The 25,100-nt window shown below is 36.9% G+C and overlaps 1 protein-coding gene across 7 annotated transcripts in view; it reads left to right on the forward strand.

Annotated features, from left to right (window-relative positions):
• The first annotated feature begins 1,195 nt into the window (after positions 1-1,195).
• The window catches only part of fmnl2b (formin-like 2b), a 28,349-nt gene continuing 4,444 nt past the window's right edge, over positions 1,196-25,100 (forward strand). For 2 of the 7 annotated variants that reach the window (XM_077199287.1, XM_077199286.1), the window contains exons 1-25: positions 1,196-1,811; positions 4,187-4,270; positions 6,583-6,663; positions 9,356-9,432; positions 9,516-9,599; positions 11,691-11,840; positions 11,933-12,041; positions 12,149-12,225; positions 12,795-12,888; positions 13,461-13,535; positions 13,648-13,758; positions 13,848-13,997; positions 14,164-14,265; positions 15,183-15,531; positions 17,103-17,288; positions 18,168-18,188; positions 20,916-21,040; positions 21,631-21,833; positions 23,332-23,566; positions 23,705-23,773; positions 23,860-23,940; positions 24,023-24,152; positions 24,461-24,624; positions 24,758-24,859; positions 24,939-25,040. In XM_077199287.1, coding sequence (XP_077055402.1) covers positions 1,692-1,811; positions 4,187-4,270; positions 6,583-6,663; positions 9,356-9,432; positions 9,516-9,599; positions 11,691-11,840; positions 11,933-12,041; positions 12,149-12,225; positions 12,795-12,888; positions 13,461-13,535; positions 13,648-13,758; positions 13,848-13,997; positions 14,164-14,265; positions 15,183-15,531; positions 17,103-17,288; positions 18,168-18,188; positions 20,916-21,040; positions 21,631-21,833; positions 23,332-23,566; positions 23,705-23,773; positions 23,860-23,940; positions 24,023-24,152; positions 24,461-24,624; positions 24,758-24,859; positions 24,939-25,040 — 3,081 coding nt within the window. In that variant the 5' untranslated portion in view covers positions 1,196-1,691. The remainder of the gene's footprint in view (positions 1,812-4,186; positions 4,271-6,582; positions 6,664-9,355; positions 9,433-9,515; positions 9,600-11,690; positions 11,841-11,932; positions 12,042-12,148; positions 12,226-12,794; positions 12,889-13,460; positions 13,536-13,647; positions 13,759-13,847; positions 13,998-14,163; positions 14,266-15,182; positions 15,532-17,102; positions 17,289-18,167; positions 18,189-20,915; positions 21,041-21,630; positions 21,834-23,331; positions 23,567-23,704; positions 23,774-23,859; positions 23,941-24,022; positions 24,153-24,460; positions 24,625-24,757; positions 24,860-24,938; positions 25,041-25,100) is intronic. The other 5 variants (XM_077199292.1, XM_077199291.1, XM_077199288.1 and 2 more) reach the window with 4 other exon arrangements.

Below are 25,100 nucleotides of genomic sequence, written 5' to 3' on the forward strand. Positions count from 1 at the left end.
TACTGACAGAATTTTAATTTCTGGGTGAATTATCCCTTTAAGCCTTGTCTGTGAAACCGGGGGTTAGTTTGTAAGGAAATATCCGTTGTATGACATTTCTAACTTTTCCCTCCCAAATCTGTTGCCACAATTTGTCTTCACTGGATTTTTTTATGTTTAACCCATTAGCTTTGAGGGGTGTCTACATACTTCTGGTTTTTAATGAACTTATAATTATTGGAGAGGAATCAGGATTCCTTCAGGACTTTAGAGGGGGAAAAAAACAGATGACGACAGAGGCAATTTACTTCAATAAAAGGTATATTATATAGATAATGCTAATAAATATACCAAATTATTTAAGCTATTAAAATCAGTTTGTTACCATAAAATCACATAGGTGATACAATGGAAGGTCATATGGTGATTAAAATAATACAACATTAAAATAATGGTGTCAACGTTAACATAAGTACCTGACTGATAACAAAAATAGAAAGCTAACTTTTTAATAAAATGTAAACAAATATAGGTGATATTTTACCTGTTTACATATTGAAACATATTGAAACATATTTATAAAACAAAAGCATATTAGTAATTAATCAGTAATTAATTAAATAATTAATTAACATATCAGTAATTAAAAGGGAAATTCATACTATAAAATCATTTTTTCATTCCTTACCATTACTTACAGGATGTGAAAATCTGTTATGCAGGGAAATTGAGGCTATTTTGAAAAATCTAAAATGTAAAATAGGTTACACTTTATTTTAAGCTGCTCTTGTTAAACAAATTAATAATATGCACTGAGTAATATTACTCTGTTAACAACACTTACTAGTTAACAGCTTTAACAGCATTTACTTACTATATAGGGCTTGGTTTAGAGTTAGTTGCTTGTAATGATACATAGTGTGTTACTATTGTAAGTATAGCATATAAGCAAGATATGTGTAACGGGGACTCTAAAATAAAGTTTTTACCTAAAAATAGTAGGCTAATAAAATAAAATAGAAAATAAATGGTAAAAATGCACAGGATCATAACATAATAAAAACACGTGTAGTTTCTGAGTCGTATTTTAGAGCTTTACAATAAATCCATAATATCACAGCTCTACATAAATGGCAATTCAACAAAACTACAACTACCAGCATGCAACAGAACAAAACATTGCCTCCCCCTCGACTCCTCAGCGTGGCTTTTTGGCACTCCCCAGCGGGGGATTGGTGCTGAAAGGCTTCATTGTGTCGGGGATTGAATGGGGGAGTTTGCGTTTTGTCGAAGTACGTCTGTTATCATCCACACAGCGCGGATTAACTGGCCTGCCCGAGTCCGAGCCATGCGCGTTATCATGCCGCAAACCTACAGCGGTGCATTTATTGTGCATGATACAGATAAATGCGCCCAGCTTCAGACCCGCTGCCGTTGAGTGAACGATGCTCAACAGCTCCAGAAAAAAAAAAAAAAACGAGCAGAGGGCCCGACAGATACGGATTAACAATGTAGGGATGCTATTGTCGAAGTCTCTCATCTGATACTGAGCTCTGCGTGTTTACATCGATGGAGAGTGTGTCTAGTCACCTTTAAAAGCCTGCTTCTCTTTTTGGGCGCTTTTTTACCTCTTTATTACATTTTGGAGCTGAATACGTTTTTCGAACGGTTTTACCGTAGCTGGGCATCATACAAAAAAAAACAAAAAAAACATGGGGAACGCTGAAAGTATGGATGCTCAGCTCACAGATTTCAGGGCGAGGGGCAACAAACCCCCTAAACTACCAATGCCGGACCCGGCCGAACTGGAGGAGAGATTTGCAGTCGCACTGGTAATATTCTTTCCTATCCTGAAATTGAGAAAAGGCATATCGATGTAATTGTGTCATGTGCACAACTAGTATGGAAGCTGGCAGCTCACGCCAGCACACACGCCTCTATTGTGTGCGGTTGGCAGTGTGCAATGCTTTGATGCTGTTTGCGCGTGCATGATAGCTACTAATTGCAGGCGCGCGTGGCCCATTATTGTGGAATCCTTTGGGTTTTTTGGCCTGTTCATCAGAATTGTGAGCTTGGACTCGTTATTTCATATTGCTGTGATTCTGCTTCAAGGAGTGATTCAAGGAGTTTACCCATAATCCAGTCAACGCAGCGCGCTCTGTAGGCCACCGTATTCCCTGCATTTGCTTTTAAATAGGACTGTTTTTAGGTGCTGGACTTAACAGGACCAAGAACCCGTGTGGAATGAAAAGTGGCCCACTCGCACTTATTTAGATACAGATAGAGCTGTGTTAACATGGTATTTCATCAATTGGCACAACCTGTCTGATTGTTGTCTGTGATGGGGTCTGAAATACATCAGTTTGTCATGCATGGCTCTTCAAGATAATGTCTCCAGGGACACGCATGCTGTCTATTCTGTGATATAATTCTCTCATCAGAATCCAGCTTGCAGTCTATTAAAATAACATTTGGAGGAGTAGTACAAATTTCCCCACAGAGACCCTACATTCCCACCTGAGATCAATAAAGTGTACCTTTGACTTTGATCACAACCTGTTTTCCCATTAATATTAGCTGATCCTGTTCATGTGTGTAACTACAGGGATTTGATTAATGTGACTACTCAAAACCGCATTCTTTTGACTAACTTTACATGTGAGGTTCTCAAGGGTCTTCAATCAACTTAGAATTGGTAATCTGTTACTTATCTCCCTGATTTGATTTACTCATTGTCTTCCAAACAGACACATGTCGTTTGCCTACATTAGAACCCTTCCCTCAGAACAGTCCAGATCTAATCAGTGCATTGAGAGTCCAAGTCAAAAGTCTGCAAATCAGCATGACTGCTTCTTGCTATGTGTGCATCGTGCATGTGTGTAGGCGTGTCTGTGAGAGGAGAAATGGAGCGGGGGGAGTGAATGCAAATCGGTTAATGCTGCCTCGTTTTCACAGATTTGCATCACAAATTCTGTCCCAATAGAGTTGACATTTGCCACCCAAGTCTCTTCATCCTCTTCCACATTTTGTGCATTGCTCTTGTGTTTTCGTTTGATGCTCAGACTCTTTGATTTCCACTGGAATCAGCTATTCTCTCATAACCATCTAATCGAACTTGGGGTATTTTTCCCAAATAGAAGAACAAAAAAAAAAATAGACATGATGAACTTACGGTATATTTCAGTTGGTTATCTTTGAGACTTGGACCTGAAGACTTGATGAAATTAATTTAAATGTAATTTAAGTTCATGCAATTAAGTAAACTGATGCTATCAATCCATAATATTACTTAATATTTGTACAAAATAAGTGTGAAACATGCATGTGTAAACCACTAAGGAGACATTTTTCGTATGGTGGATAGAAAATATAGGGGTGTTTATAGTTCCCATAACTATTGCAGATGTACCAGCTATTTGGAGTGTTTGGCAGGAACTGGGAACGAATTTAGTTATAGCAATGTCTTTTAGGGAGACTAAATTAGCTCCTACTCGAGAGTATGGTATAACCCAGCACAATAGGAACTGCCAGTGGTGAAGGTGTACGTTTATGGTCCAAACGCATGCCATACGATTTTAAAAACTGTGTAAACATCTAGTTTACATATACTTACTCCACAAACATGGAAATCAGCGATAGTTGAACCAACCCCAAAGTCCAGGCACATCTCAACTGATCATGAAGTCCACCAGATGTTGACGTTGTTGAATGCCACGCTTAAATGACGTCGCTGTCTGGCGGTTTTACATCACTTCAGAGATTCTACTGGCGTTGCAAATGCAACCGGGAAAATGTAGTTCTCGGGGGACCGACCTAGTGGCTAGTTTCTATAAATGAGCTTCTATAACTACCTGGTGTGAAAGGCCCTCTCATACTGCATGTTTGAAGGAGACACTGGCATTTTGAATAAATTCTTACCTTTTTTTTATGCTCATGATATTCTGTATGAAGTTGCAGAGAAGAATGTTGCTGTTCTGTAGATATTTAAACTGTTTAGACGGATTGGACAAAATTGTAAATGAGTTATCCACTGCTGTTGGCTTTTTGTTTTTGAACAGCTTGTAAAGAACAATCCATGGTGTCTCATGAATTTCAAAACTAGCTGTTAGCTTTTCATCACTTGTGTTTTTGATGAACATGGAATGCAAAGAATGACTTTCCATGCATGATAAAGAAGAATGTTAACTCTTCTCTCTTTCTTCCTCAGAACTCTATGAACCTTCCTCCGGATAAAGTGAGGCTTCTTAGACAGTATGACAATGAAAAAAAATGGGAGCTGATATGTGATCAGGTGAGAGAGTCTGCTTCCATGCATACTGCATAATGAGTCTCTAAAAAGCCAGAAAGCAATTTTATATAGAACTGTTATATAACCACATCTTAACAGTAGTAATGGATAAATAATAAAGATAATTTTTCGGATCAGCAAAAAGTTTAAATGGGGGTGGGCAATGTTACTTTGCTTTTCATTCATTACTTAAAGCACAATTCCAGTACTTCGATACCACAGCCAAAACTAACAGCTTAACTAAAGTTTGAACATTACTGAAGACAAGCGAACAGTCAGTAAAAAAACTACACTAATTACAAGCATAGATAGATACAATATAACTAAGGTACAAATAAATGTCTAATAGTAGTGTTCAGGAGTGTAATAATTAAATGTAAAATAACACTTTAGTGTTCACTGTGTAAATTAAATATAGATCAATATTTGTTAAGCTGTTTTGTTGTGTGATTAACATTAAAGATATAGACAGCAGCAGGTATTTATAGGCTGCTGTCACTTTAAGACTGAATGCACAGATCCAATATACTGATACACCAGATTTCTTTCTCAACGGTTTGTTCTCTTCAGACATAACCGACTGTGTTTACTAGAATACTTGCCGAGACGGGTATTTTGACATTATTTTGTGTGAATGTCCATTTAAGCGCAAGGAGATCAGGGTGAAAGAGGAATCAATTGTGCGTCTATACGCACAAATAAAAAGCGAATTGAGTTCTCTCTCGCTTCTTCTTGTGTTGGAATGTTTTAAAATCGCTTGAATGTGTAAATTGGCAAGACAAAACCTCTGCAAATGATAAACTTTCTCTCTCTATGATGGTTAAACTTTGCAAATTATTTTGCGAATCACATGCCAGCTGAACCATGTGGCCTGGTCCATACGGATCACGGATCAAGTCCAATCCGTTACTTCCCTACTTAATAGTCAGAGCTTGTTGCAAAAATGTATTTATTTTTTTTTACAGAAAATTGTATTCTTGATTATACGCTATATTAACCCTATAAAGCCTGCCTTATATTTGATTTGTATTTTTTTTTTTTTTTTTTGCTGAGAAATCTTTACTGATTTTTTAAAAGGTTAAAGGGTTAGTTCACCCAAAAATGAAAATTCTGTCAGTATTTACTCACCCTCATGTTGTTCCAACCTCGTAAGACCTTCGTTCATCTTCGGAACACGAATTAAGATATTTTTGATGAAATCTGAGAGCTGGATCACTCCTCCATACTCCTCCATAGGCTTCTTGAGAGATTGAACTTGCAGGCCCCGAAAAGTTATTACAGACATCGTTAAAATAGTCCAAGTGACTACAGTGGCTCAATCTTAAGTTTATCAAACGACGAGAATACTTTTTGTGCACAAAAAAAACAAAAATAACGACTTTTTCAACTATTCATGTCCTTCTCTGTGGGCCTCGAGTCAGTTCACCAGTGTAAAAGCGTAGACAGCCTGTGTGCATGACCGACTAAACCCCCTTTGACTTGAAAATATAATGTCTATAACAAAATTCCAGTTACCATGTGTATACAATGTACAGTGTAATATTGTATTTTTAATGTGATCCTGATATCACAAGAACCCTTTGTGGCAAGAGCTTTTTTTAGTCCTACTAAGTGCTCTGTTGTGGTTTCTTGTGTTTTTATAAAAAAAGACGAGACACTTGTGATCTGGTCAACCGATTATATAAACAACCACTGGAATATACTTGAGATCTCTTGTTTCTCTCTCTAGGAGGAGTCCCCTCGTTTTCTCAAGTTCTGATTCCTGTTAGCATAATTTTCTGTTTGTAAAGTTGGTTAAATGTAATTTTTGTTGCAGTTCCTGTAAGTCTGTAACACTTTAAATTGATCCAAGCTAATAAAAGAGTGCATATATAATCATCCTGAAGTGTGGAAAGTTCCTTTATCATAACAGCACCACTAAGTAAACAGATTCTTTATTAATAAATTCTCTCTATATCCACCCTCTCATGTCACCATGGCTACACTGATGTAAGAGAAGGAGAGTATGGCTGACTCTGGAAATGTTTGTTGAGGTGAAAGAGTGTAAAATGCCTGCTGTCTACATAATGAATGATCATATCTCAGTGATTGCCATGATGATTTCAAGGCTGAAATGTGGTTCAGAAGTGATTGGGTAAAAGTGAGACTCCATGAGGAGTTGAATGATTGGGAATTAGATCAGAGGATAACTGAACAGAAGAGGAGGTTTGCTTAGTAAATGTTTTATGTTGAAGTTGGGAGGGGTTTGAACTTGCTTCAAGAGGAGTGTTAAATATAAATATTATAAATATAGCGTCATTTGTGTGTCTTAACAGGAGCGCTTCCAAGTGAAGAATCCTCCCCATACATACATTCAGAAGCTCAGAAGCTTTCTGGACCCTGCCGTTACCAGGAAGGTGAGTTCTTTCATGCTCCATGACTTCTCATCTGCCAGAAGGGGAGGGGGTGGTTTGTGCCCTTAAGTAAGGCACTTGAAGTTTTTGAGTAAACTGCAGATAGCATATATGACATGTGCATGTGTAAAGACGCCTTGAATTAATAATGTATGCAAATAAGTCTGTGTGTATTCAGAAGGACAATAGCTACAAAGAGAAATGTCTCTTGCATATTTTACAGCTGCATCTAAGTAATGGAAGAAACCCCAAACTCTTAATTTTAATGTCCCATCCAGAAGTCCTGATTGAATCTAAAAGGGCACGTACACACTGCAGCTGAATTTGGTTGTCACTCCACCTTTTAGAGCTTAATCCTGTTCTGTTCACACACAGTTCAGTAATTTACAGGAGTGACAACTGCATTCTACAACCAAATTAACTCCTGGAAAAAATGCTGAAATATATATATATATATATATATTACACACACTCACCTAAAGGATTATTAGGAACCTGTTCAATTTCTCATTAATGCAATTATCTAATCAACCAATCACATGGCAGTTGCTTCAATGCATTTAGGGGTGTGGTCCTGGTCAAGACAATCTCCTGAACTCCAAACTGAATGTAAGAATGGGACAGAAAGGTGATTTAAGCAATTTTGAGCGTGGCATGGTTGTTGGTGTCAGACGGGCCGGTTTGAGTATTTCACAATCTGCTCAGTTACTGGGATTTTCACGCACAACCATTTCTAGGGTTTACAAAGAATGGTGAAAAAGGGAAAAACATCCAGTATGCGGCAGTCCTGTGGGCGAAAATGCCTTGTTGATGCTAGAGGTCAGAGGAGAATGGGCCGACTGATTCAAGCTGATAGAATAGCAACTTTGAATGAAATGACCACTCGTTACAACCGAGGTATGCAGCAAAGCATTTGTGAAGCCACAACACGCACAACCTTGAGGCGGATGGGCTACAACAGCAGAAGACCCCACCGGGTACCACTCATCTCCACTACAAATAGGTAAAAGAGGCTACAATTTGCAAGAGCTTACCAAAATTGGACAGTTGAAGACTGGAAAAATGTTGCCTGGTCTGATGAGTCTCGATTTCTGTTGAGACATTCACATAGTAGAGTCAGAATTTGGCGTAAACAGAATGAGAACATGGATCCATCACGCCTTGTTACCACTGTGCAGGCTGGTGGTGGTGGTGTAATGGTGTGGGGGATGTTTTCTTGGCACACTTTAGGCCCCTTAATGCCAATTGGGCATCGTTTAAATGCCATGGCCTACCTGATAATTGTTTCTGACCATGTCCATCCCTTTATGGCCATCATGTAACCATCCTCTGATGGCTACTCCAGAAGGATAATGCACCATGTCACAAAGCTCGAATCATTTCAAATTGGTTTCTTGAACATGACAATGAGTTCACTGTACTAAAATGTCCCCCACAGTCACCAGAACTCAACCCAATAGAGCATCTTTGGGATGTGGTGGAATGGGAGTTCGTGCCCTGGATGTGCATCCCACAAATCTCTATCAACTGCAAGATGCTATCCTATCAATATGGGCCAACATTTCTAAAGAATGCTTTCAGCATCTTTTTGAATCAATGCCACATAGAATTAAGGCAGTTCTGAAGGCGAAAGGGGGTCAAACACAGTATTAGTATGGTGTTCCTAATAATCCATTAGGTTAGTGTATATATATATATATATATATATATATATATATATATATATATATATATATATATATATATATATATATATATATATATATATATATATATATATAAATAAAAAACTATATATTATATATATTTAATATAATATATATTTAAAACTTGTGTTTTTAATCACTATTAATCACAGAAAAAATTTGATTAATCTTGTAAAAAAATATACATCGATTGACAGCACTAAGATAAATAAAAAATAAGCCTTTACTTCCTTTACAAAAAATGGATATGTTTCCTTTTAAGTCTATAAGTGTAATCATACTCTTGGGTGGGTAAAAAATATAATTTTCAATATAAGTCTATAAGTGTAAACATACTCTTGGGTGGGTAAAAAATATCATTTTCAATATCATCAAGCTCAAGAAAGTGTTTAAAAAAATAAAAATAAAAATAAAGCAGTTTAAAAAATGATACATGTAAAATATTTGCTTCCAAATAAATTGACATAACCCATTAGAAAGTAAATAATTTATAATGCAGTTTAATATAGTTGTTTACACTGCGCTTTTCTAGTTTCTTATTATTTCGTTTTGGTGCTTTAATTTAAAATATTTAACTGTTATTCGCACTCAGAATTCAGCCTTTTTTATTTTATTTTCCAAAAGCAGGAAAGTACAGTTTCGGCTCTCAAAAAAAAAAAGAATTTTTAGTACAATTCACAGTTGAGTTATTATTATTTTTTTCAAAGTAAATAATTCACACACAGTTAAAAATATTTAACATTTATTCACATTACAAATGAGTCTTACACATGAAAATATGTAACTGCCTATTTTCAGAAGGGGTTGCCTCACAAAGGGGATGACGCATCAAAACTTCCAGAAAGGAGTTTTGATGCATCAAAGTTCAGAAAGGTCACATTTAAACTTATATGCACATTGTTTCACACTGCGACTGGCTTTTGCAGCTGTCCCCCCAAGTTAAGTACATACTTGCTCAGAAATGGATATCTCTTCCTATTTCTTCACAGAAATTTAGGAGGCGAGTTCAGGAGTCAACTCAGGTGCTCCGAGAGCTGGAGATATCTCTTAGGACCAATCACATTGGGTGAGTCCAGTGAATTAAGTTTATTTCAGGCTTTTAAAAGTATTCAGTTGGGAAAAGGTTATTAAATGTTTTGTTCTTCACAGGTGGGTGAGAGAGTTTCTCAATGAGGAGAATAAAGGCCTTGATGTGCTGGTGGAGTACCTGTCTTTTGCCCAGTATGCTGTCACGTAAGTAGTTCTTTTTCTTGTCAATCTTAATTTGACTCAGTTTTTGTCTTTTACCGCTTTCTTTTGTTTTCTTTTAACTTTTTTATATTTGGTTTAAGCTTACTGCTCATTTACCATCTCAGAACACCTTGAAATTGGAAGGGGTTGTCACAACAGTCAACTGTTGTTGCTGAAATCTTGTCACCTCACTGCTGGGTCACAGTTGCTTCTGACAAATGAATGGGAGTGATACAGTACATTTAATAAGTACCTCTTTTAGCAGTGACAGAGGGTTAGATGGATGGGAATGTGTAAGGTGTATTTTGAGATCAGTGTGAACGCAAGGTAGAATACAATTAGAATAATTTCAGTATCTTGTGATATGATTAACGTTAATTTTGCCACATAGTATTTTTCATAATTTTTGCCGATTAATAAGTAGTTAAATGTAATATTGCTGAAGTTTAAGTGTGGGTTAATGCTGAGCCAGGGCTGAATCCAGGCATGACAGGGTCTACTGAAACTTGGCATGGGTGTCCACAAACTCTAGACTTAAAACTCATCTGTTTATCCAAGCTTATATTTAAATCCCCATAGTCCGCTACTAATCCTGCTACATTTATTCTGTAGGCTGGAAACTATTGACCCATTCTTTATTAGAAGCTCTAACATTACTTCCATTGTTTCTCAACTCCAGTCCTCAGAACCCACTTCCCTGAATGGTTTAGATGTCTCCTTAGTCAACACACTAAGAAACTGATGAATTGATTCAGGTGTTTTAATTAGTGAGACATCAAAAACACTAGCTATGTTTATATGGACACCTTTTGTTTCATTCAGAAATCATGAAATCCTTCCGATCGAAAACGAAATGAACGGCGAACGAAATTTAAATCAGATTTGGCCAATTACGATTGTCGTGGTTACATACGATATTTTTTTTATTTTTTTTTAACTCTGCTACTATGTAAAGATGTATGGTCTATGTAAACACAGCTATGGTCGGTAGGTTTCCAGGACTGGAGCTGAGAAACACTGTCCTAAGGTGTTGGAAAAATAACTGAAGTATGGCTAGTGCAACTCTAAGGGACACTTGCATAAACATGGTCACTATATTAATAAGACTGGTTAGGCTAGGCTAGCTTTTGTTACTGTGGAACCACTCTCTTGAACGGCCTTAAGCATCCTGTTGGCGTTCATAGACAGGCCTGGTTTAGTTTAATTCCTACCTGTCAGATTGATGCACTGTGTGTGTACGTAAAAGAACAACTGCCTAAACAATTGTGAAGTATGGTATGCTTCAAGGTTCAATTTTAGGCCCATTGTTGTTTTCCTTGTATATGCCCCCTTCAAGTGATTTAAGCAGTGAAATACAACTAATTTCTAAGAAGTTATTGTTAATTCTCCTAGCAGTTAGTAAAAAAGTACCAGAAATTGGTTAAAACCAGAGTCACCCACGTTGAAGGATTGATATAATACATAATTTATATGTGATGGAAAAATGATCTTTCTCCTTAAGAGCACTAAGGGAAGTTTTCCTCCAAATATGGAGTAAGTGGATTGATTACATTAAACCAGTATGTCCAGATCTCTTTTGAAAGCTTATTTTTCTTTTACCTTTGGAATATGGCAACTTTTAGAACTTTTAGCTCCCCAAGTTCTGTTGTATGTGGTTATTGTTAAGAGGAGGAAACATAAAGCATTGGTAATACTTGTGAAATTTGTTTCCAGGGCTGAGATAATATACACTCTGTATTGACAGCTTTTTTTATTGTTAATGAGTATTATTAATACTGTTTTGGTATATATATATCATTGCATGTACTTACAAGTGCATGTACTTACAACGAAATTATTGAAGGCATGCTTTCTGTATTTTTCCTCAAAACGGAAAATAAAAAAATACCAAAAAAGAAAGAAAAAATACAACAAATTTCGAATACCAAAGTCATTTGTTACCTCGACAGGTAACAAATAATTCCTTTCACTAAGCATACTTTCTCAACGAGAAGTTGGGAGGACATAATGTTTTGTAGAACTTTTGAAAAAACCAAAATGACACGTAGTTTGTGTATTGTTTATGCTTTAAACACCACTCTTATTCTCTCTCAGGTTTGATGGAGACGTAACAGAGAGCACCACAGGTGAGATTTCCGTAGATACCCCCTGGAGCAGGTCAATAGAAGATCTCCACGGTGACAGTAATCTACCATCACCGGTTAGCGGCAGCAGCATACCACGATCCACACGGCACTCCTTAAGGTAGACGCACACAAACAAACACATTTGTGTTCACTCTGTAAATTGCAAAAGATTTTTTACAAGACAGCCCTTAACTTTGATTGCAATCTCAGGTCTAATACTTTGCCCAGTCGCAGAACTCTAAAGAACTCCCGTTTGGTGTGTAAAAAAGATGACGTTCATGTCTGCATCATGTGTCTCAGAGCTATTATGAACTACCAGGTAAGCAGATTATGAAAGTATTTCATTTTGTTCAGCTGGTTTTTCAAATTTATTTGAATCTCTTTTTGTTTTTCCCTTGTCTTATATCACACACTCTTTGTCTGAAGTATGGCTTCAACATGGTCATGTCCCACCCCCATGCTGTCAATGAAATTGCTCTGAGCCTTAACAACAAAAATCCCAGGTAACACCACGCACACACACACACCAGTATATACTGGTTTCTATAAACCAGTATATATTTGAAGACTTCATCATTGCCCTCAAACATTTCTCCAGCTTCTGTGTTTAAACCTCTCAAATGGTTGATGAGAACCTCTTATCTGTCAAGGCTTTCATCCAAACCCTTAAGCTATTACATTTGATCAAAGACCTTTTTTGGAAGGGGTGTTCTTTGGAAACTTTAGCTATAAATGGATGAATTGTCTGTCATTTGTGCTGATTAAGGTCAATAAGAGATAGTAGTTTGTAACTGAGACTGTTCCCAAAGACTGTGATACACAATCCTTCAAAGCCGTTAAATAAAACGTCTATGAATAGTCCCTTGTATAGGTGGGATATTTCCAATGTAATTTGCCAACCGTAAAACCAATAGGATCATTTGACCTGCCCCTTGGAGATTTCTTGATTGGTTGTATTTGGGGAATCTTTAATTTTTCCTTTTTTACCTGTTTTAATCAGACTTTGTAGCACAAAGCATTTTGTGCAGGTTTGGTTTCTTGATGTTAGTGTCCTTTTGTCTCCATTGTGCAGGACCAAAGCCCTGGTTCTGGAGCTGCTAGCTGCTGTGTGTTTGGTCAGAGGTGGACATGAGATTATCCTATCTGCTTTTGATCATTTCAAAGAGGTAAGACAGCATATTCTACCATAAGCAATTGTTTTTTTTTCTCTTCATAATTACCGTAGCCATCATATTGATATTATAAAATATTTAATCAATCAATCTGATACATTTTATTTAGTTAATGCATTCCGTTTAATTTAAAGTGAAGAAAACATAATAATGTTTAATTATTGAGTTTGGCAGCAGCAAAAATAAACAGATTCACAAACGACACAGGAAAGGCAATAATGAAATCTGCAATAATCAATAAAACAATCACCACACTTTATGCATCTAATCTTACGTGTGTTTGCTGTTGGTTTGCAGTCCTCTGCTAGAGTTTGCATTAGAATATGAATGACAGTGGTTCACTCATGGATGATATTTCAGTTGTTGAGCCTCAATAATAAAAACAATGGAAATTACTGTGTGATCATTATAAAATGAACATTATAGATTTAATTCATCATAGAGTTTAAGACGGAAGTTCTACGAAACTATTTAAAACAAAAATTTAGCAAACTGTCAGAATTTAAAATGCATCATGTTGTTTCCTGTGTGTTATTAATATATAACTTGTGTTTTGTGTTTCTCAGGTTTGCTCAGAATCCCAAAGGTTTGAGAAATTGATGGAACACTTCAAAAATGAAGACAACAATATTGATTTCATGGTGGGTCTATATTACAGAGTCCTTCCTCTGTCCTCTGGAGTGCATTTTAAACTGTCATACTCTCACCACTACTGATGTCATATCTCATCATCATTCCCTGTTCGTGACTCAGGTGGCGTGCATGCAGTTCATCAATATTGTGGTGCACTCAGTAGAGGACATGAACTTCAGAGTTCACCTCCAATACGACTTCACCAAGCTTGCTTTGGATGACTATCTAGAGGTATAAAACTAATCAAAATGCTCCAAGTAAATTTTCTTTACGCTAACTCAGAAACTCATGTCTCTGGGGTTTGTTTTTTTTGTGCACAGAGGCTGAAGCACACTGAAAGTGATAAACTCAAAGTGCAGATCCAGGCATACTTGGATAACCTGTTTGATGTGGGGACGCTTCTAGAAGACGCAGAGACCAAAAACGCTGCCCTTGAACGTGTGGAGGAACTGGAGGAGAATCTCTCACATGTGAGCGAAAACACGAACACTACCACCCTTTTCTCTTTGTCTTTTCCAGAACTGATACCTCATTCACATAATTTGAGTCATTTTTGGTATTTAAGTCTTCTAACTTTAGTCTTAATGCTGCTGCATCTTTCCTCTATCTCATTCTGTCTCTTTTTCATGATGGCAGATGGCCGACAAACTCTTAGAAACAGAGAATGAGGCCATGTCTAAAATCGTGGAGCTTGAGAAGCAGTTGATGCAGAAGAACAAAGAGTTGGATGCCGTCCGGGTCAGTATCACACCACCAGTTTGGATCTCATCAAATGGTTTATAACAACCTGTCAACATGATACTACATTTACTTTTGCACAAAATAAATAAATTGAATAATATGTAACAATTAGATGGACAGGGCTGTCAATTTAACCCATTCGTTTGGTGTAAGTCAGTGATAGATTAGTATTATTTATGTACTATTATAATATTGGTAACACTTTACAATAAGGTTCATTAGTTAACGTTAATTAACTACCTTAGTTAACATGAACTAAGAATGAACAATACTTCTTCAGCATTATTCATATTAATTTTAAAATTTACTAATACGTTATTAAAATCAAAGGTTGAATTTGTTAACATCAGACAATGCAATGTGAACTAACATGAACAAACAATGAACATTTTTATTAACAAAGATTAATAAATACTTTAACAAATGTATTATTCATGTTAGTTAATACATTATCTTATGTTAACTAATGAACCTTATTGTAAAGTATTACCATAGTGTTTATTAATATTTCGAATGACCTTTTATTTTTATTTTCTCAGTTTTCAAAGTTTAGTAATTTTGTCATTTTTATAGTTTTTTAAATATTCGATATAGTTTTACTTTTTTAATTTAGTATTAGTAATTTAGTACTTACATTTTTTTGTTCATGCAAGTTGTCAAGGCAATACTTAAATTTTTTCGAGTTTGCCATCTCATATTTATATTCTATTATATTCTATATTTAAATTTTAACTAATCTTTATTAGTTAATTTGATCAATTGGACGTAATTTGATTTTAACGTTGATTGACACTTCACGATCTTCTATAAATAATATGACTATGGTAACTTAGTCATTTGTTTAATAACATTGGTTGTTTTAATGTATTTTTTGTCATGCTTAATTTCTCTGTTTGTGTGCACATGCAATCCAGACTGTGTACCGGGACGCCAGCTCACAAGTTCACACGCTCCGGCGGATCGTTCGTGAGAAGGACGAGACCATTCAGAGGCAGTCCACGCTAGAGAAGAAAATCAATGAGCTAGAGCGCCGAGGCAGTCTCCAGATCCAGGTGAGGGGTGAGGGAGATGGGGAAGGAGACGTGTCTCCGCTGCCTTCACCTCCTCAACCAATGGCTCTTTCTCCCTGCCCTGATGCCATGGCCCTGGCCGGAGCCTGTGCAGCATACAGCTCTGGCAGCACTTCCCAGACAGGCACCCTTCGAGCAATGGCTACACCTCCTCCTCCTCCCCCTCCACCACCTCCAATGGCATGTTCCTCTGGTGAGTAATAGTTCAGAGCACATCTTTCTACAACTAATTAATAGGTTTGCCTGATGTGAATGCCATAATTGCCTTTAATTGGGATGGTGTTGCCTAAAGGCTTAGACACACAAGGCCGACAGTTGGCCGTCGAGCCCGTGATCAGCATGATTGATATTCAAAATGATAAGCAAGCTTTGCTTTGGTTACCGTTTGTATATCTGAAGTCCTAGTTTCGGTTTCCCTTTTTGAATGATAAAAATACTTTGATACCTGCTGATATAGACAGATATTTACTTAAACGCAGACGCAGAACACACATGCTAGTTTACAATCGCCTTTAGTCCTTTTGGTGTGTTCAAGCGCAGCTTTTTGGCCGAGTCACAGCCGATGTGATTTGACAGCACAGTTGGCTTTTATCACCGCTAGTTCCTTGAATTAATCTTGGTGTGTCCCAGTCTTAATGGTCAAACGTCTTGGGTTCAAACAGTGGCGTTGCTTAAATTTACGGGGACTGAGAACTAAATGTTTAAATGACTACTAAACCGAGATCGACCGATTTTTGTATTGATGTGTCCAATAACTGATATGCAATTTCTTATTGAAATTGGTATAGGGTACGATTAAGGATTTAGAATATGGTCATGCAGAAAAAGGCATTAATATGTACTTTAAAAGAACTAATAAACAGCCAATATCCTAGTAATATGAATCCTAATGTTTTTCCAACAAATGATTGCTACAACCATATAAACAAAGCTCTGGGAAAAAATGAGACCACTGCAAAATGGTCAGTTTCTTTGGACTTACTATTTATAGGTGTGTGTTTGAATAAAATAAACATTTTTGATTATTCAATAAACTACTGATGACATTTCTTCCAAACTTCAAATAAAAATATTGTCATTTAGAGCATTTATTTGCAGAAAATGTCAATTGGTCAAAATAAAAAAGATGCAATGTTTTTAGTTCTCAAGTAATGCAAAGAAAAGTTCATATTCATTTTCACTTTTGGTCAGTTTAATGCATCCATGCTATATAAAAGTAACAATTTAAACAATAAAAAAAAAACCTTCTTAGGCCAATTTTGATGAATTGTTCATGGACAAGTGTGCCGTGCACATCCTGAAAAATGAAGCCAAAACATGTGAAGTGGACACACGTCGTCCATCTTTTTTACAGTCTATGTTTATGAACAATTAATAATGTGTTTCTGATCCTACATTACATGACGCCTAACTAGTACCTAACATACTACTATTTTCAGTGCTTGAAGTGGAGTTTGTGTCCCCCTCGGTTGAAATCCCTTCCCACTTCGAGCACTGACTATATTACCCTGCTTGTACTATGAGCAGGGTGTTTGCAGCCAGTGATTCAACAGAGCTGCATAATGACTGTGCCAACAAACATTGTTAGTTCGTGGGCGCAATTGTTTAAAGACACGTTGAGTAGAAACGTGTAAATATTCAAACCGATTATAATTCAATCTCTTCTAATTAGTAATTCTTTGTTACAGAAGCGTGCTCAAGCTTGTTGTCTTCAGTTCATTATGTTATTGTTAGTCGCCAACACTGTCTCTTCTTTTCCTGTAGTTTCTAACGAGTCATCAGCAGCTCTCGCTCCTCCTCCTCCTCCTCCTCCACCTCCTCCTCCACCACCTCCACCTCCTGGGCATTTGATTGAGATCTCTGCTCCCTTACCTCCACCTCCCCCTCCGTGTGCTCCTCCTCTCCCAGGCTGCGGCACTCCCACTGTCATATTCAACTCTGGCTTGACAGGTATGTGTGTATGTGTACGTGAGTGTTTCAGTGTGGAGGTCATTGCAGATTTATGGGGGGGGGGGGGGTTGTTACTTTTTTCAGTAACACTTTACAATAATGTTCCATTCATTAACATTAGTTAATGCTTTAACTAACAATGAGCAATACATATGTTACAGTATGTATTCATTTGTGTTACGCTAAAAATACAGCTGTTCATTATTAGTTTGTCAGCTCAGGTTCATTCAATAATATTAACAGATAAAACTTTTGATATTAATAATGTATTTGTAAATGTTAAAATAACAGTAACTGAGATAAATAAATGATTTACAAGTATTTTTCATTGTTAGTACATGTTAAATAATGCTGTTTAAGAATGTTAACAAATGGAACCTTATTGTAAAGTGTTAGCTTTTTTTTTTTTGCCTTAAATGCACCACCAGTCAATTTTGTGCTCTTAAATAATAATTGAGCACTAATCAGCATTTTAAAATGATTTCTGATGGATTGTGTGACATTAAAGACACTAAAGGCAATGATGCTGAAAATTCAGCCTTACTGTCACAGGAATAAATTACATTTTAAAATAGGACACTGTTATTTTAAATGGTATTAATATTTCACAGTTACTTATTACTTTTACTGTATTTTTGATCAAATAAATGCAGACATGGTGAGTATTAGAGACTTCTTTAAAAAAATACTTTACAATTTTTTTTTTTAATTACTCTAAACTTTTGACTGGTAGTGTAATTGTCCAATCTTTTGTGGAATTTTGTTTAGCACTTTCTTAGCGCTTACAAGCATTTTCTGCTTTCTCTTTCTCGACTTTTGTCCTTTACAACTCTCTAAACATTTGTTTTTATCTACTCTCTTTTTCTCCTGCCCTCAAAGATGGACCAATCAAGCTCTTCTGTAGGTTTCCTGAAATTTGTCATAGCCACCATTTGCTGTCATGATCTAGTCATATTTAGGGATGCACCGAAATTTCGGCCACCGAAAATTATCGCCCAAAAATGGCATTTTCGTTTTTTGGCCAAAAGAGAAAAAAGGCCGAAAATATGTCGCCCCGCCTCTCCGTGTTCAGCGATCAGCATGTTTTGTAACTTTGCGAGCGGCTCAGCTTTTCCGTATTGTGTGTGTGTGCTGCGCTCTCTGCTTAAAGGGATAGTTCACCCAAAAATGAAAATTCTGTCAGTATTTACTCACCCTCATGTTGTTCCAACCCCGTAAGACCTTCGTTCATCTTTGGAACACAAATTAAGATATTTTTGATTAAATCTGAGAGCTGGATCACTCCTCCATACTCCTCCATAGGCTTCCAAGGGATTGAAACTTGCCGGCCCCGAAAAGTTATTAAAGACATCGTTAAAATAGTCAAAGTGACTACAGTGGCTCAATCCTAAGTGTATCAAGCGACGAGAATACTTTTTGTGTATTAAAAAATAACGACTTTATTTCAACTACTCATTTCCTTCTCTGCGGGCCTCGAGTCAGTTCACGTAGTGGAATAGCGTATTGTTTCTTTGTTGTACGTCACATGCATAGGGCTGGGTACCAAGTTCGGTACTTTTAAGGTACCGACCGAATTGCCTCGATACAACCGAGTATCGAAACATGTCTTGTTTTTCGGTACCAAGTTTCTGTACCTAAGTGGTTAATCTCGTCAACGTCAGTCAAACAATAAACATGCAGCATGATTGGCTGTGGCGGAAAAACACTAGTTTACGCGGCTGCCAGAGACGTGCCTCGTCGCACGTGAGGCTGTAGTGTGTGTGTGTGTGTGTAAGCGTCCCAACCCAGATAGATAGAAAATATGTGGAAATGATCAAAAGTGTACCTATGTACCCGACTCGATGCCATAAGCACACGATGCAATATTTTCGACAAGATAAATGCTGTCAAGACCAGCAACACAGGTAAATCTGATAAGGCACTTAGCGCACAGAATACACTTGAGAGTAGAAGTTTATCCGCCTTCGACTACAAGAACTGGAGCGCGTCACATAACCAAAACTCAGTGTATAGGATACTTGCCTCACAGACATGAGAAATAGTTCTATATATGTTCAAAATATATCTACTTTTAAACGAAACAATTAGAAATAAATAGTTTGATTACCTAATCCATATAAGCGTGCGCGCGTTCACTACTGCAGGGATGACGAGTCAGCATCGCAAATTCGCAATAATTCTCTTTGCAGCCAACACGTTTAGTAAACACTTGTTCATTTATAAACAATTAAAATATCTCCTTGCTATCGTTTCCCGACACATCCATAATCATTAGGCTACTTTTGCCAGTGCTTTGCGGCAAGCTTCATGTGTGCTGAGCGCGAGGCATCCCGCACCCCAGTAGCCTATATTTAATTCAATTCACATTTATTTGTATAGCATTTTTCACAATACATATCGTTTCAAAGGAGCTTTACAGAAAATGCATGTGTCTAAATTAAAATTTAGAGTGATCTGTTATCAGGGGTGACTGTGTGTAATGCATTTCAATTAATTTTCATTCAGTTTCATTGTTAAACAATGCATTAAGTTAAGGCAGAAACAATGAGCTCATTGAAGTAAAGAATACATGTTGTTAAATGATTAGGAAACATAGAAAACTTTAGCATTGGTGCTTTTTTACAGACTCAAAATATGTGTAAAAAAAGTCAACAAACTGAAAAAATAATAGTTTTTATTTAGGTAATGTTTTGTATTGTATTGATAAAATTGGTATCGAAAAAAGTATCGTTCAGGAACCAGTATCGAAGTCAAGGTATCTGTATCGAAAATTTTGTTACGATACCCAGCCCTACACATGCATCACACACATGACCAGCGTCGGCGAATAGTGAGCCTACGTGTGACGTACAACACAGAAGCACTACGCTGTTACACTACGTGAACTGACTCGCTCACTGCCCAAAAGCTCCACTCATGTACCGATCACGCTCACAAAGTCCACTCAAATAACGTGCCGACATTAAAATTTCTCTGTAGTAACCTTTTTTTTGTTTGCAAATTGCAATAGCCCTGTAACAACATGCTGTGGTATAGCCATGCTGGGCAACGCTGGTAAAATGACGCTACCCTCTTGTTCACTGATCCACTCCCTGCTATCTGTTCACATGCTCTGATGATAATAATAGCTATGTTGGACTATACTTTATTTTGATAATTGGTCAAAAATCTGTTAAATCTGATTCTGTTGCATAGAACTGAATGAAGAATAATATATTGATATATTTAATATTATTTTAATATAGGGCTATTTTCTTTCAATTTCGTGTCACTTTAAATTCATTATTTTATTGCCTTGTAGTTTTTTTTTTTTTAATTATTAATTTTTTTAGATTCAGTAAAATTATTGCATTTAATAATTAAAATTCTAACAACAATAATACAATTATACCAAAAAAAATAAAAATTAAAATAAGAAATTAATTTTTAGTATCAGTTTTCAGCTAAGTACATCCAGAATTTTCGGTTTCGGACCAGAATTTTCATTTCGCTGCATCCCTAGTCATATTGTGTGTTGTGTGTCTTTGCTTAACATGTTATCATCCATTCTTGTGATTGCATTCATTTTAATCTCATTGTAGTTAGTAGATGCTTGGGTAGTCACAGACCTCTTTTCTTCCTTGGCAGCTGTGAAAATTAAAAAGCCAATCAAAACCAAGTTCCGCTTGCCAGTGTTCAATTGGGTGGCTCTGAAACCAAATCAGATCAACGGCACTGTCTTCAATGAAATCGATGATGAGAGGATCCTGGAGGTATTTATCCTACAGCACTTTACATGTAAAAAGTGTGATCTCTATCAACTCTGCATGTAATATAGCACCATGCTGGTCTACTTCATTATCATGTTTCTGTTCGAGTTACTTCAAAATAATAGGTAGAGGCTCAGTTCAGTTTCAACTCATTTTTAAAAGTACATTCTTTAACTATTGCCACTGAAAAGGCAAACAACGACATACTAAAATGCCTTTCGCAATTTGTTGTTCTTCAATAATCTGACGAATTTCCAGGTGAAACAGTAGGTTTGATGAGAAAAAAAATGTAGGGCGGGATTTTATTTTGTAAAACAAGAATTGCATACCAGAAAGAGCCAGATGGATTGGAGGGGTGGAGTGAAAGTCATTTTAGAGGTGGACAAGTACATTTTGATAAAATATTGAAACATTTTTATTTGAAAAAACTGGCACAGTGATTCAGGGAATGTAATTACAGTAAATGTCTTTTTTCTGCGTTGACTTTCATGAGGTTTGCATTTGTGGTGGGTCCATCCACGTTTTTGAACACAAAACTGTTGAGTTCAAGGAGTGCTGTGGATAGCTCTTTAATAGAATGCTTTGGTTTGTAGGATTTGAACGTGGATGAGTTTGAGGAAATGTTTAAGACCAAAGCCCAGGGCCCTGCTGTTGACATGACGTTGCAAAAGCAGAAGGCTCCTCAAAAGGGCCCCAATAAAGTATCTCTTCTGGAGGCTAACAGAGCCAAAAACCTCGCCATCACACTCCGCAAGGCAGGGAAGAGCCCGGAGGAGATCTGCAAAGCAATCCAGACGTAAGTTCCCCATTCCCTCAAATCTCAATATAAAGATTAACCATATTCTCGGCGAGATGGTGTTTACAACTGCGGGATTATGAATGGCAGTCAGTTCTGATTCTGTTCATTCCGCAGTTTAGCTCCTGTATCTTCAATCTGCTGTTTTTGGTTTGGTTTGGTGGTTTAATACCCGTTGTACAAACTCTGAGTTTCAGAGTAAGTTTAGAGTTGACAAACTCAAATAAATCCAGCCTGGTTTGGATCAGTTTCAACGGGCTCACAACGCTCGGTATAAGCGTTCTGTCAACTCAGGTTTAATCCAGAGTTTGCGCTTTATCTCTGAAGCACGTGCACCTTAAAGCCAATCACACAAAACATGGAGAGCGTCAGTTTTATTCACTTCCCGCGAGAGAGCTGGAGCAATTCACTTCTGTGCTGAGATTAAGAGAACATTATGAAAAATATCATGAAATTAAATACATTTACAAGGCAGGAATAAACACTGCTGCTGCAGAGAACGTTTGAGAAGGCAGCTGAAAGAAAATGCCTGACTAGATCAATGCAAGTGAATCAAACAAATAGGCCCTATAATTTATATTAGCTCAAAAGAATACACGTAAGTTTATTCTGTTTATAGCGTTCTTACCCATTCTGCTTAGATAAACCTTGCATTTATATATATATATATATATATATACTGTTATTCTATATATATATATATATATATATATATATATATATATATGTGTGCATATTAATTTAAAGGTGCATTAAGTAACTTTATAAATTTATATTAAAATCAAGTACATCGTGAATCCATCTTCCAAACCGTGTTTTTGTCTTATCCTGAATCTCTATGGAACTTATTATAATAAATGTTAATATTCAGACTATTTTAGACCAGGCGGGACAACAACCGCTGCGGAGTATCACAGTATCGTCATAGACCTAAAAGTAGCTCCGGATACAATGTTTTTCGGCAAGAGGCATGCGGATTTAATTATTAAACACAAGAGCGCCAAAAGTTACATAGTGTACCTTTGAAATCAAAGTTTAATATTAATACAAGAATTATATTACATGAATAATACATAGTTACAATTCATATAATATAAATATAATACATAATTAGCAGCAAAAGATGGCAACTTTGTCTGTAAAATTCTTTTACTCTAAACTGATTTAATTTGGAGCAGATACAGAGATGCAGGGGGAGTGGCTTTATTATATCGGATACATGTCACTTTACTCACAGCCGATTCGTCCAATTTTGGTCTGTGATCTCTAACCCAGAATAAAACCTACTCTGGAGAAGGTTAGCCGTGTAGCGTAAATTACAATGGTGCTGAAACCTGCTACAAACCAATTAACCTTATTGAGCCATAAAAACCAGGGTTAGCTCAAACTAATCTCAAACTTTCCTGGCTAGCAACTGAAACCAGTTAAATGCAATTTTTTTGTAATTTTTTTGTGTTTTTTGGAATACTACTCTGAACAGTTTCTCTCATCCGCTCAGGTTTGACCTACGTACATTGCCTGTGGATTTCGTGGAGTGTATGATGCGGTTCATGCCCACTGAAACTGAGGTGAAGGTGCTCCGCCAGTATGAGCGGGAGCGACGGCCAATGGACGGGCTCACTGATGAGGACCGGTTCATGATGCTCTTCAGCAAGATCGAAAGGCTGCCACAGCGGATGACCATCATGGCCTTCATGGGCAACTACAGTGATAGCCTGCAAATGCTCACACCGGTAAAGTGGATAGAGAAATAGAGGAACAAAAAATGGTGAAACTGAATGATGTGACACTGTTTTGAATATCTAAAATGATTCTGAAAATCTAAAATGCATTTATAAATTTGTTTTTTGCTGTTGCTGTTTATCCTACAGCAACTTCATGCTATCATAGCAGCATCCGTATCCATAAAATCATCACAGAAGTTAAAGAAAATCCTTGAGGTAAGCCACTAAAACTTAACATCACGGAGTCTCTTGCCATTTTACAGTCTTACTTGTAATTAAGTATGTGATCTCTCTCATCTCAGATAATTTTGGCCCTGGGGAATTATATGAACAGTAGTAAGAGAGGAGCTGTTTATGGCTTTAAACTTCAGAGCTTGGATCTGGTAACTTATTACATCTCATAACCCTTTTTTTCTAAAACATTATTCAGTTTCATTATAATACTGTAATGTTTCTTGCTTTCAGCTGTTGGAGACTAAGTCCACAGACAGGAAACTGACGCTTTTGCACTACATAGCCAATGTGGTGAAGGAGAAATATCCTATTGTGAGCATTTTCTACAATGAGCTGCACTACATTGAGAAAGCTGCTGCAGGTAAGCATCAATCGCCCCTTTAAAATATATTTGAAATATACTGATTAAATAGGGAAATACTACTTCTAAATCAGCCTTGAAAACAAACTGAAATAAATCAACTAAAATTAAAACCAAAAGTATAAAAATGAAAGCTAATTCAAAAAGCTTAAATACTATAATAGTATAAATATACTAAAATAACAACTCTAAATGCACTCAAAAAGGTATAACTTTACAAAAATAAAAATAAAAACAGATTTGCTGTGCCTTAATAAGCTCCTGTAAGTTTGTTGTTGAGAGTGGATCTCATTAATTCCATGTTGCAGTCTCTCTGGAGAATGTTCTCTTGGATGTGAAGGAGTTACAGAGAGGTTTGGATCTGACCAGAAGAGAGTTCAGCATGCATGGCCACAACTCCCTGCTCAAAGATTTCATCCATCACAATGAGGCCAGGCTTAAGAAGCTTCTGGATGATGCTAAAATTGCACAGGTAGAAAAAAAAGAACCTTTCTATAGGTTGTTGCGGTTTAAAAAAAATGAGCGCTGGGAACGGTAAGGTTGTTGGTTTGAAATCCCACAAGGGACACGATCCACATGATTATGTGACTTTGATGTTTTTACAGGATGCTTATGACGATGTTGTCAAATTCTTTGGGGAGAGCGCCAAGACCATGCAACCCTCTGTGTTCTTCCCTGTGTTTGTTCGCTTCATCAAGTCCTATAGGGTGAGACTTTATACGCTCAGTGCACCAACTTCCTTCTGGTTCACACAGGGCCCAGATCTAATTTGTGTCTTTTTTTCAGCAAGCGAATGAAGAGAATGAGCAAAGGAAGAGGCAGGAGCAGTTGATGATGGAGAAACTTCTGGAACAGGAGGCCTTGATGGAGGAGCAAGATCATCAACAGGTATCATGTTGAAGTCATAAATGAGAGCCATAAGCCCGAAGTGTACTTCGTTTTTTTGTG

The sequence above is a fragment of the Siphateles boraxobius genome, unplaced genomic scaffold (genome assembly GCF_051911475.1).
Source record: "Siphateles boraxobius isolate OS27281-9 unplaced genomic scaffold, OSU_SipBor_1 41, whole genome shotgun sequence".
NCBI classification, from domain to species: Eukaryota; Metazoa; Chordata; class Actinopteri; order Cypriniformes; family Leuciscidae; genus Siphateles; species Siphateles boraxobius.